This window comes from Xenopus laevis, chromosome 3L (genome assembly GCF_017654675.1).
Source record: "Xenopus laevis strain J_2021 chromosome 3L, Xenopus_laevis_v10.1, whole genome shotgun sequence".
NCBI classification, from domain to species: Eukaryota; Metazoa; Chordata; class Amphibia; order Anura; family Pipidae; genus Xenopus; species Xenopus laevis.
Window position 1 is genome coordinate 92,980,725 of NC_054375.1, and position 12,938 is coordinate 92,993,662.

The 12,938-nt window shown below is 37.4% G+C and overlaps 2 protein-coding genes across 10 annotated transcripts in view; one reads left to right on the plus strand and one right to left on the minus strand.

Annotated features, from left to right (window-relative positions):
* The window catches only part of tspan33.L (tetraspanin 33 L homeolog), an 85,080-nt gene that overhangs the window by 31,583 nt on the left and 40,559 nt on the right, over positions 1-12,938 (minus strand). The window lies entirely within an intron of this gene.
* The window catches only part of LOC108711245 (coiled-coil domain-containing protein 136-like), a 29,587-nt gene continuing 18,033 nt past the window's right edge, over positions 1,385-12,938 (plus strand). For 2 of the 6 annotated variants that reach the window (XM_041586597.1, XM_041586598.1), the window contains exons 1-3: positions 1,385-1,780; positions 7,471-7,566; positions 10,889-11,080. In XM_041586597.1, the coding sequence (XP_041442531.1) occupies positions 1,732-1,780; positions 7,471-7,566; positions 10,889-11,080 (337 nt within the window). In that variant the 5' untranslated portion in view covers positions 1,385-1,731. The remainder of the gene's footprint in view (positions 1,781-7,470; positions 7,567-10,888; positions 11,081-12,938) is intronic. The other 4 variants (XM_041586599.1, XM_041586601.1, XM_041586600.1 and 1 more) reach the window with 4 other exon arrangements.

The window sequence follows — 12,938 nt, forward strand, 5'->3', positions numbered from 1 at the left end:
TGATTTCAGTCCCTTGTCTATCTAAGAAGAGATGAACCAACTTCAAGAACAGCTAACATCGACCTGATTGGCTGGGACTGTCTTTTGGGTGTGGCTGTTTTGGGAACAGGGTAGTATGTTTGTTTGAATGGTCTTACTTATGTGTATATAAAGAGCATTGTAAATACCTTGTTAGTTAGTCACTTTCCGCTCCCTTCCATTGCATCTTTCCCTATCCCTTTCTACCTCCCTCCATCTTAGTTAGTTCCCTTTTTATGTTATACCTTTTAGCTCCTTTGTAAATAAATACCACTTATTTAAAGATCAGTCTGTCTCAAGTCATTAGCCTGGCACCCCAAAATAGAGCAGATCCAACACCATGTAATAATTATGGTATGTCTAGCAAATTTCTGTAAACAAATGTGTGAACTTCCAAGTCAAAGGTGCATAAATGAAACATATTTTAACCAAATCAGGCCTGGTGTATAACTAGTTTGCAGTACCCAATATCTTATACACAAGGGCACCCATTCCGATTAGAAGAAAGGAGGTTCCATCTTAATATTCGGAAGGGTGTTTTTATAGTGAGGGCTGTGAAGTTGTGGTATTTTCTCCCTGAATATGTTGTACTGGCAGAAACATTAGATAGCTTTAAGAAGGGGTTGGATAGCTTTTTATCAAGTGATAAAATGCAGGGATATTGAAAATAGTCTTAGTACCCTACCAAGCTGATCCAGGGACTGGTTCTATTGCCATCTTAGAGTCGGATGGATTCCCCCCCCCCCTCTGAGGAAAATTAGAGAGGCTTTGATGGTTTTTTTTAACCTTGGAACAACTAGCAGTTAGGCAGGTTTTATATAGATATAATAGGTTGAACTTGATGGACATGTCTTTTTTAAGTTACTATGTTGCATTATATTACAGGTAGGTCTAGCCTAAATAATTTAAACTGTATGTGGCACACCTCCATGAGGTCTTCAGATTTCACTTAAAAAATTTGGTGACCTTTGTCTACGCACAATATAGTCTATGCAAATGCAACGATCGGTTAGGAGTGGGGTAATCCCTTAACCCTCAGCTCCATTGTCAGAATTTGGAGCAAATGTTCAGTGATGTACTCCGGGTAAAAAAAAGTGGATTTCTTTCAATATCTGCACATGTGTGCTCATTCCCTAAAGCTTCATACAGTATATTAAATATGGCTTGTCTTTTTGTTGAAGGCTGCTATGTTGGTGCCAGAGACTAGGCTTACACTGATTCTATTGTTCTGCAGTGCCGGCAACACAAGATAGAAGAGAGAGACATTAGTTCTGATACAGTCAGGCAGTGCAGCAGTATTTAAGACTCAAAACCTCCCTTAATTTTCACACCCCTTGCTAGTAAAACCCACCCTCCGCTATTCTGGGCTAATAGCTGTGGGTGAGTAGGGATCACCAACTGTGCCCCCCAGCAATGCCTGCACTCCCCTCCTCCAGCACTCCCAGCCCCGCCCCTTATTCTCACTGATTGCTATGAGCTTTTGCCCAGCATATCTCTCACTAAGATCCCTTTGCTCAGACATGTACTAGTTAATCATCCTCTGTATCCATTTGTTCTTGCTGCTACCTCCTGCTCCAATCTCTGCTATTCCCAGTCTCCCCGCCTCTTATGTTCTCCCTAGAACTGTGATATTCCTGCGGTGCATCCTATTGCCTGGCACAGCCTGCATCTCCCCTTGCTTGGGTTTGTGCCTGGCTGTGGTACAGCTGCAGTATGGAGGATGTGGATGGTCAAGCTGCAGGCAGAGCACAGCAGATGGCAGGTCAGTTATACTGCATGCATTCTCACTGCCGGTCTCCTCTTTTCACATCACTTTGGCTTTAATAGAAATACATCACATTCCCCACCTCTGCAATAGAGCCCTAGCTGCCATAATAACCCATTGTGCCTCTTGTTCCCTAGTGCTGCACAATGCCACTTGCCCATCGGCTCCTGAACCCTGTGCTGTTAACTTGCCTCTCCTTTTACCATCTGTGCCTTATCCTCAGCACTGCTGATCATTGCATGCTTTTATTTCTCTGCAAATCTAGCCAATTGAAGCAACTGCATTAGATAATGCATCAGATAAATTCTAGCTCACTGTCATTACAGTATAATGACGTAATGCTAACCTGATATAACCCATATGTTCCCACAGTGTACAGACTGTTCTGCTTAAGGTGCGACTATGCAAGTGGCTCTGGTCCACTCTGCTCATAAAATTGCCTACACCTCATAAAAAACAATGGTTTGTACATGGTTTGTAGAATCAATACAATGAAGCTATTTTGTGCTCTTTTGCCAGATGCTGTAACTTCAATATGTGTAGTTCAGTTGTATAAAAAACTGGAATTAGGCTGCACTAATTTTTCATAACATGCTGCACTAGTGATAAGAGTCTGAAAAAGTTCAGTTTTAATTTATTTTAATTCTACAGGACATAATGTGTGGGACACTGAGGTTAAAAGAAGTGTTGATTTTCAGTGTTAGGTTCTCACTGCTGACAATAGGCTTTTGTAAAATGAAGTATTCTTTGCTGTAGGAGTTTTCATTCATCTCATTGTCAACGAAGAACAAATTATTTAAAAAGTTAGATCATAACACTACCATTATGGTGCATGTATATATTAATGTATTTATTCATTGTAGATTAGAAAATGAATGTACAGTAGATACATAATCACCAATGTAACCTTTCACTGCTAATAAAGGTTTTGTTCTGTCCAAGCAATTCTATGTGCATTTTGTTTTTGCTTTTATTTTTTTATCAAGAAATGATTTTACCTTAAAGGGGTGGTTCACCTTTGAGATAACTTTTAGTATGATGTAAAGACTGATATTCTAAGACAATTTGCAATTTGTTTTCATTTTTTATTATTGAAGGTTTTTGAGTTATTTGGGGTTTTATTCAGCAGCTCTGCAATTTGCATCTTAACCAATCTGGTAACTAGGGTCCAAATTACCCTAGCAACCATGCATTGATTTGAATAAGAGATTGGAATATGAATAGGAGAGGTCCTGAATAGAAGAATCAGTGATAAAAAGTATATAAGGGAGTCAGCGACGCCCAATTGAAAGCTGAAAAGAGTCAGACGAAAAAGGCAATAACTATAAAACTATAAAAAATAAATAATGAAAAACAATTGAAAAGTTGCTTAGAATTGGCCGTTCTATAACATACTAAAGGTTACCTTAAAGATGAACCACCCATTTAACTCTCTCTCTGTCCTCTAAGATACAATTTTTGAGTTATTTGTATTGAGGAGTGAAAACAGAGTTCACCACAGTGCCCCAGATGGAAATCTTATAGTGCGCTATTAACTGCATAGAATTTTAGGGGCTAGGTTATCATACAGAGAAAACAGAGTTTGCTTTTCACTGTTTCCATGCTCTCATATATCTATATATATATATATATATATATATATATATATATATATATATATATATATATATATATATATGTCCCTTAAAATCATATACAAGTGAATGGAGAGCATTTATATACAGTATTCTTATTTATTTGTACTTTTTAAATGCTTTCTATTTTGCCTTGGACCTAAAGTTTAAAATGCTTTATGATAAACAATAGCTAGATATACAATTGCAAGGAAATGGAAACCTCCGTCACACCCACAAATGCAAGAAATGAAAGAAAGGATCAATTCTCAAGCAAATATGGATAACTTCTACCAAAATATTTGGGCAGGGGCGTAACTATAGAGGAAGCAGGGGGCCCAGGAGTGTAGTGAGGCCCTAATTAATGAGCAATTTTAATAAATCCTGGTAGAATAGGTCAACTTATCAATATTTTCGGCCCTAAATTGAAATTGCTATGGGGCCCAGTAACATCTAGTTACGCCATTGTATTTGGGCAATCCAAATAAATAAAACATGCGGTGGAAAGGTTGGTTGAGAAAATATTGGGAATTGCCAAGTAACACCACAGAATAATTTTACTATGGGTAATAGATATATCCTTTATTAGCATGTGTATTGTTATACCCCCCAAAGCAACAATGTGGTCTTCTGTTATTATTGTACATATGTGGTTTATTATACAGATCCTGGTTAATAATCTACTTGCAAAGACAATTCAGTGTTATAATAATAGCACATATGTTATGGTATAATGCTGAAAGTACAATATGTAACATTCTGTCAGACAACCAAATGTTTTGTCAATTACCATGTTAAAAATCAAGATTATGGTAAAAAAAAATGTTATATGATTATAAGGGCTAATGAAAATGGCATATATTGTAACCTCCGCACACCTGTAGTTCACTCTCCCTGCTTATGGTGGTGCTGGACTTCCCTAGACCAGGCAAGGTCCGTTAGCAACAGTGAAAAGAAGTAACCTGATCCGCACACACGCAACTTTTTAGCAGTCGGGGAATATCCCCTTTTATTGTGGACTGATGAAGGGTGGGTTAACCCCCCAAAATGTTGATCTTGTTGTGGCACAATAAAAGGGGATATTTCCCGACTGCTAAAAAATTTCGTGTGTGCGGATCCGGTTACTTCTTTTCACTAATGAAAATGGCAGCCAAACAGCGGTTTAAGGCAGTGGTGTTAGTAAATGTTACTGGGCCCCACAGCAAATTCATGTTAGGGTTTCCAACATAAGCAGAGATTGTCTATTTTTTTACCAATACATATTGTAATTGCTCAATATTTAGGGCCTCATGGTACGTTCTGGGCCTCCCTGTAGCCGCAGAGGGGCCCAGTAAGGCCCTAATTAACAAACTATTTCAATATTACCAATATTGGTAGAACCATATCAAGTTATCAATGTTTTGGGGCCCTAATTAACAAACTATTTCAATATTACCAATATTGGTAGAACCATATCAAGTTATCAATGTTTTGGGGCCCTAAATTGAATTTGCTGTGGGGCCCAGTAACATCTAGTTACACCACTGGCTAGATTAGCATTGCAATTAATATTGTCCTACTATTTATACCACATATTTGTCTTCCAGTGACCCTAGCAACCAAGTTACAATTACAATTATCTATTGTCAACAAATTATTTCAAACAATTTAAAGATTATCCTAGAATAACACTGTCTACATCATACAAAAACAAGTTAATTACAAATTTATCTTCCTCTTAAGTTTATTAAATCAGGCATATTAGTATTTCTCTCTATTCTTATATGACTCCACATTCTGGATTGTATAATTGCTACGCATTTAGAGGCACATTACACCAAAAGAAAAAATGCTTTAAATGCATTTAACCAGCGTTCAGCAGTTATTAAAATCCTGCATCAAGAAGACTACCCTAAACAGCATGGCAACCCAAAGGTTAAGAATCTGTTCTGTATGGGAACAGACAGTGAGGATACAGTACACAGCAGCAGCCTCCCTATCCGTGCTGTTCTGTACAGTCTGTTTTGCAGTCACTGCAAATCCCATCTTGTTATCTTTTGCTAATCATTTTGCTATGGTTTGCAGTAATTGTGGCAGTGATTGCATATGCATCTTCATAATATGTTCAATGGCTGTATTTACTATATTTGATTATTTATAAATTAAGGAACACAAAAAGGCAAGTGTGTATTTGTGTGTAGAAACTATTACACATATATATATGATATGTGTCATGTATTTAACCTCCAGAACTGATAAAAATGCTTATGCAAATTAAAGATCATGGCAGGTACCATATCCCCCAAAAAAATTCTGAACCCTAATTTAAAACCTCAAATATGAAGCATAATTTGCATATTAAAATTAGAGAATTTTTTTAAAAAAGCCATTGATTGTGCATTCATACAGATATAGCAGGTTTCTATTTTATGAAAGTTTGAATCTATGGATTAGTATGTATCCTTTTTGGGGGCTGGAAAAGTGATCAGATCTCCAGGGTCTTCATCACTTGAAGATGCTGAAAAAACATCACCCTGCTTCTGTCCATTATCTAAGCTAGTAGAAAAAAGGGGTGCTTTGCAGATCACAACTGAAGTACCAAAGTTGCTTATTATTGTAAGCGACCCACCTGGCCTTAACTGTAGATAACTGTGCATAATTATAACTGGCTGAGAAGATCTACCCTATTCTAATGTAGATGTAATCAGGGGTGTAACTACAGAGGAAGCAGACCATGCAGCTGCAGGGGGGCCCAGGAGGTATAGGGGCCCCACGAGGCCCTGATTCATATACCATTGCAATAAATATTGGAGAAACAAGTCAACTCTAAACATTTTGGGGGCCTGAAAAATAATTTGCTGTGGGGCCCAGTAATATCTAGTTATTCCACTGGATATAATGTGAGAAATATTGTATGTTAGTTTTGAGAGTTACTTTGTGCGGTGTGTACCTTGGCTGACTCTCACACTTACACCATTGCAGTTCTAGGGCATTGTAGTAGACACTTTGGGGTCTATTTATCATGATTTGTAAAAAGTGGAGTGAAGCATTACCAGTGATGTTGCTCATAGCAACCAATCATATCTTTGTTTTTGTTTTCTAACTATTGAAATCTAATTGCTGATTGGTTAATCTTGCAAACACCATTCACTTTTTACACTGCTTAACTCCACTTTTTACACTGCATAATAAATAGATCCTGTAGAAATGACAGAATGTTGGGGCTCATTTATAAACACATGGCAACTTTGCTCCTGGGCAGTCATTCATGGCAACCAATCAGATGATTGCTTTCACTGTTCAACCTGCAGCTGACTGAAAAACTAATCTAAACCTAACTAAAACCAATCATTGATTGGTTGCTATAGGTAACTGCCCATGAGCAAATTTGCCCAGTGTTTATAAATCAGCCCCTTTGTCAATTTATCGGCTCATGTGACCAACATGTATGGTTTGATTGGTCTGTTTACAATATGAATTGTAGGATCCAAGGGGCGGCATTAGTTCTCAAAATTGCAATTTTCTATTTAGGATAATCCAATGGTATATACTGCTAAAAAAGCATATTATTATGAAAATGGTTTATTTACATAAAGCAAGAATATACTATATAATATGATCTGTTGTATGCAATATATATTTTATAGAGATCTACATCTGGAGGTATTGTTTTCTTTTAATCTCCTTATCCTTGGTCCCTAATCTCTCCCTTATATAACGTCTCCCTGGGGACTCCCCCTATGCAACATTACCACCTGGTGACCAATTAGAATCAACCTAAGTTACCCTTCTCCTTACAACTTTCTTCTGGTTTCACTTGAAGAAGAAAGAATATACTATATAATATGATCTGTTGTATGCAATATATATTTTATAGAGATCTACATCTGGAGGTATTGTTTTCTTTTAATCTCCTTATCCTTGGTCCCTAATCTCTCCCTTATATAACGTCTCCCTGGGGACTCCCCCTATGCAACATTACCACCTGGTGACCAATTAGAATCAACCTAAGTTACCCTTCTCCTTACAACTTTCTTCTGGTTTCACTTGATCTACTGTCAACTGTTGTACTGTTTTTCACCCTTTGCCTCACAGGATCAAGTCCAGTTTCTGGAGTTACCAGTAGATGGCTCCCTCAGCAAATCGCAGGAAGAAGCCATTCCTTTCCCAGGGAACTGCTGAATGGTGAGTGTAAGTGCTAATTATATATTTCCAAGCATTTATTCATTAACTTCATCCATGTTTGTTTCTTTGAATACATCAGAATAAGGAACATGAAGGGAGCCACAGAAACTGCAGAACTGTGATGCTACTTTTTCTTGTACAACATGTTTTGGATTACATGGACCCTAGAGGTGGCCATAGACACAAAGATCAGCTCGTTTGGCGACATCACCAAACGAGCGGATCTTTCCCCGATATGCCATTAACGAGCATGGCTATATCGGGGGTAATCTGAACGTACGGCCGTAAGACCACACGACCGATCACCGGAGGAAAGATGTCGGCACTCTCCACACACGATCCGAAAATCCTACGAATCTTCGATTCGTACGATAGGATCTGTGCATCTATGGCCAGCTTTACTCAAGTGTTTCACCTGAGAATGGGTCCATGTAATCCGAAACCTACCGTGCATAAAAAGGTGCAGCACAGTTCTAGGATTTGTGTGACTCATTTCATGTTCATGTTTCTGATGTATTTCTGGTGTTTATGTTGTGACCATGTAGAGGTTGAACCAAACTTGTAACTAATAATAGGGGTGCCCTGGAGAGCATCTACTGCTTATTTATTTGAAAAGCCTTTGTAAAATTGCTTCTTTGTGTATTGAAATCATATTTACTTGCAGACACCATTTATTGCAGGTTTATTTAATTTAATTTAGGTAGCACTAGTAAAGGAGTTGGGTTGAGGTGCCAGATCACATGGGGTTGTGCATGCTGCAGTTGACATCAGTCATCACCAATGTGATTTTCTACTTTACTCAATAGTTGCATTTGCCCCAGTAATCTTTTTGGAACTATACATGTGCCAGTAGGCAGGCTGCTTTGATTGAGTTAGTAGCCAATTTCTTCTTTATGTGCATCTATACAGTTGCTATTGTAGCAGGAATATTATATATTGCAATTGTCAAATGGGCACCTTCTTTTTCAACATTCATTCAACAAATATGGCTTGTATTGAATTTAATTGTACCTATTATTTTAATGAAGAAATATTTAAGGGCAGATTTATCAAAATGTGAGTTTAGATTTGAATTAATAAAAACACATCTACACTCTATTCATAGTGTCTTCTAAAATTACCATAGGAATTAATAGAACATGGGTGAGCTTTTATTTATTGAAACTCACATTTTGATAAATCTGCCCCTTATTGTTGTATTATTTCTTGCACTACACAGGGCAATGTCTGATATTTTAAGTAAAGTTGCATTTTACTTCAGGTTCACATAATGAAGTTAGATCACCAGCCCGCTGAGAGGCCCTCTGTATAAACAAATCGTGCATTAACAAACCCCTATCCTCCAACAATTGTGGCCTGTTAGTCTGTAAAATATGGAACAGCTGGGCTTCTCAGCGGACTGTTAATTTGTCTGTAGACTGGACTGTAAATTGTAACCTAGTGACCTTGAAGAGGTGCATTGGTATTGTGGACTATGAAAAATGCCTCATTATAGTCTAGTTTTCACACATATAAATGTAAATAATAAGCTTTGTGATTATAATGTTAGGTATCAAAAAAAAAAGAATTAGTGAAATAGGTTATGAATTAACAGCCTCTTACGATTCAAAAAAATAATTGAATTGAAATTGACATTTCAAATTTCAGGGATTATTGTATTCTCAACTCTTCAGACAACATTTTTGTAGAGGTAACAAAGGTGCTACCCTGGGACTAGGAGCTCGTGGTCCCATGAAGCACAAGTAATTTCATGAACTAAACATTGTCAGAGACATTTAGGTTGGCGGCTTACATTGAGGGTGTTACATATTGCCCTAATTCAGGCTTTTTTTTAGGTTCCCCTGCAACCATGGGCACAGGATATACACTGATACGAATCAATAAGTGATTCGCTTTTCATAGCTAGTGTAGCTGCTGGCATAACAAAAATTTGATTGGTTACTAGGGGTTACAGACCACATGCAAATTTCCCTGTAGTTGATAAATGAGTCATTTTAGCATTCAAATGGAATTGAGTTAAATCATCAACACTTTTTAAGACGTTTCACATTTCAATACACTAGGAAAAGATAGGTGGCAAAGTTTTTGTTGCCTAAAAAAAAGTCAGAACCCCTAGAGAACCACTCTGTGGCTCCCAGGCTGGAAACTGTATGGCAAAGTAGCAGTTAACTTTACAGCGCTGCACAGAAACCAGGGCAGTGCTAGGAATATCTAGCTTCTCAGTGCAGTATTTTCAGCTGACTCCTTTGCAGTTCCTTGGAAAAACATTTGCTGTGAGATACATTATATAGCAATTCATGTTGCTTCCCTGTGACACTTCTAGTTCAGTGCTACATTTAGAGCAGCTTAGCTGTTAAAATGAGTTGATGAATTTCAGTTTATTAGAAAACCTTTTTCTAGAGTAGGAATCTAAAGGCAACCAGAAATGAACCGACTAAGATCCCACAAGCCTTAATTTGGGTTCATTTTGCTGCAATGCAGAATCAAATGTATTATTCATCAAAAACAAGGGCTAGGACTCAAAGCAATCAGTAGGGGATACATAATGTTACACTCACTATGTAAGATTTAATAAATGCACATGTAAATTTAAAGCAGATTTAACTGAATAAGCTGAGGTAAGGTAAAATAAAGACAGTGTGCAGTGCAGTGTTCATCCATGGGATACACATGATTATGCAGAGCGAAGGCGGCACTTACTTGGGAACTGGCACTGTTTTAAAGTTTGACAGATTGTCACACCTACAAGAAATTTTCTCCCACTACTTTGCCATAATACTGATGAGTAATTAACAAGAAAGATATATCTGAGACTGTTATGTTAGCAATAGCTACCAATGTGCTGCTTTTATGTGATCGAGCATGCTAAATTGTTTACAGATGTGTGTGTATGGCAAGGTCCTCATCTTGAGTATAGTATTCCATTTTGAATAGTTCTGTCTGAAGGAAAATATAATATATATCATAGAAATACATATAATGTATGTACATGTATCGCCTTTCCAGCTACAATAAGTCCCAAAAAAATTCAGGTTTCCACTAGAACCCCAATTCATCAACTCTTCCTCTCAAAACTGGGTACACCCATTGTCATGTACCAGCAAAGTATTTGGTTGCCCTATAGATAGATTGTAGTATTTTGAGCTATCATTCCAGGGCTGTAGAATACTTGTGACTTACCTCTTAGATGAATTAAAGTGCTGTAAAATGTAAGGGACTTGTAATTACATGGTAGTAATTTTTTAGAACAAGCCAAACTATTATGGGCCATACTTGCGCAGATTTGTTATTTAGCCGTGGTCCAGAAAATTGTTTTGTCCATTTTTAGATTCTGAAGATGAGGATCCTCCTGACCTGGAGTCTGAGTCTGGGGATGTTCCTAGTGGGTCAGAAGGTGGTTCAGGCAGCATCATTCTGGAGAGCCAGGATTTGAGGAGCCAGATAATCCAATTGCTGACTGAACTGGAGGAAACACGAGAACTGGCGCTGAAACATGAAGACAGCTTCTTGGAGATGCAAGGTAATGTCAGAGTAATGGAAAGTAACAGCCTCCATATGTAGTAAAAGGCACATAGGCAGAAACCCATGGCAACCAATAAAATGTTAGCTTTTGAACAGAAGACCAGGAAATGCTACCTGCTGATTGGTTGCTATTGATGATAAGAAATTTAGCAAAATCTCCACCATATATTATATAACCCCATTTTTAATGCCATTATGCCAGTAAAAATCTTATTCAATATATCTCTTCCTGGCCAAAGAGGACAACAAGATTAATTTCTTCCTTGATTAAGAGTTGTACTTTGTAGATGTCTAATAATTTTTTTATGCGTTAGTTATGGTATGATCCACTCTATTTAGTTCCTAATAGGGATGCACCGAATCCACTATTTTGGATTTGGCTGAACCCCCAATCCAGAGACGGAACTAGGTGGGGGCGGGCCCTGGCCTTTACCTCAGAAAAGTTGATCTTTTGGAAGTCTGAGAGGATGACTATCCGAAGGCTTTCTGAATATGTAAATAATAGATTTGTTAAAAATTCTGTCAAATGGCTATTAATTCTGCTATCCTTTACAAAAATGCTCTTTAGATTGTTTTGTATGAAGTAAAAAATATTAATATTGCCAGTTAGCACAAACAACTAAAATGTGAACTGTAAAACATCAGCTACAGCAGTGTTAAACTGCACTGTACTATGAGAAATACACATACACAAGGTCCATATCTAGGGATTTCAGTTTAAAAGGCTGCTCAGTTTTAAATTTTTCCTATGGTTTTGCCTAATAGAAATACTGAAAGTCTAATACAAGTATGGGATGTGTTATCCGGAAAATTGTTATCTAGGAAGCAATGGATTACGAAAAGGCCAACTCCCATGACAAAAAAAAGGTACCTTGTACTTGATCCAGCTAAGACATGAAACCATACTGAAGGCAAACCATTTGTATTGGGTTTAATTAATGTTTAAAGTATTTTCTAGTAGACTTAAGGTATACAGATCCACGTTACAGATTCCTGGAAAACCCCAGGTCCCAAGCATTCTGGATAACAGATCCCTTCATGCCATGGACAATTGTTTTTTTTAATAGCCTGTACAGTGAGATATCTTAAAGTGATACAGACACTAAAAAAACTACTCTTCAAAATATTAATGTACCTTTAAAGTTACCTATAGATCATATTGCATTTCTAATGCTAACAGACCATTGCTGCACAAATATGGCAGCCCCCTCATAGAGGAATACGGGGATCAGATAAGTAATGTAAAAGCAGTGGGCAAATACTTTTATCATGCATAGACAATGTTATTATAGATGTAAAAAAATATTTAATTTTTGGTGTCAGTATTTCTTTAAGCTATGCTAGATATTCATACCTCCCAAATGTCCCATTTTCAGCTGGACAGTCCTGCTTTTGACAGCTCAACTTGCAGTCCCGTATTTGTACTGAAATGTACAGGCAGAAAAATATACAACGTAACTTAATTGGCTTTTGGCAGAGAGCCCAGAACAGCCACAAGGTGCAACTAAGATACTTTTGTAACAATTTTGAGATAAGCAAATAAGTAATTGTAACAATTTAGATAAACAGGTCTCTTGGGAGAACTTAGACTCACAGTTTAAGGGGTAATTCACCTTCATTAGCAAAACTGTAATAACTGGAAAAAAAACACAGAAATATGTTCAAACTTTCATAACCTGCCACATTTTATAAAATGAACATGGTAATTAGGGGGTGTGGCCACAAAGATGGGCATAGACAACATTCTGTTCTTTGTCAATTTTTATTAGCATCTTATCAGGTCATAAGCCGAGTGTCCAATCAAAATGGTGACATGGTTGTTTGCCACCACAAAAATATGGAATGGAAAATAAATT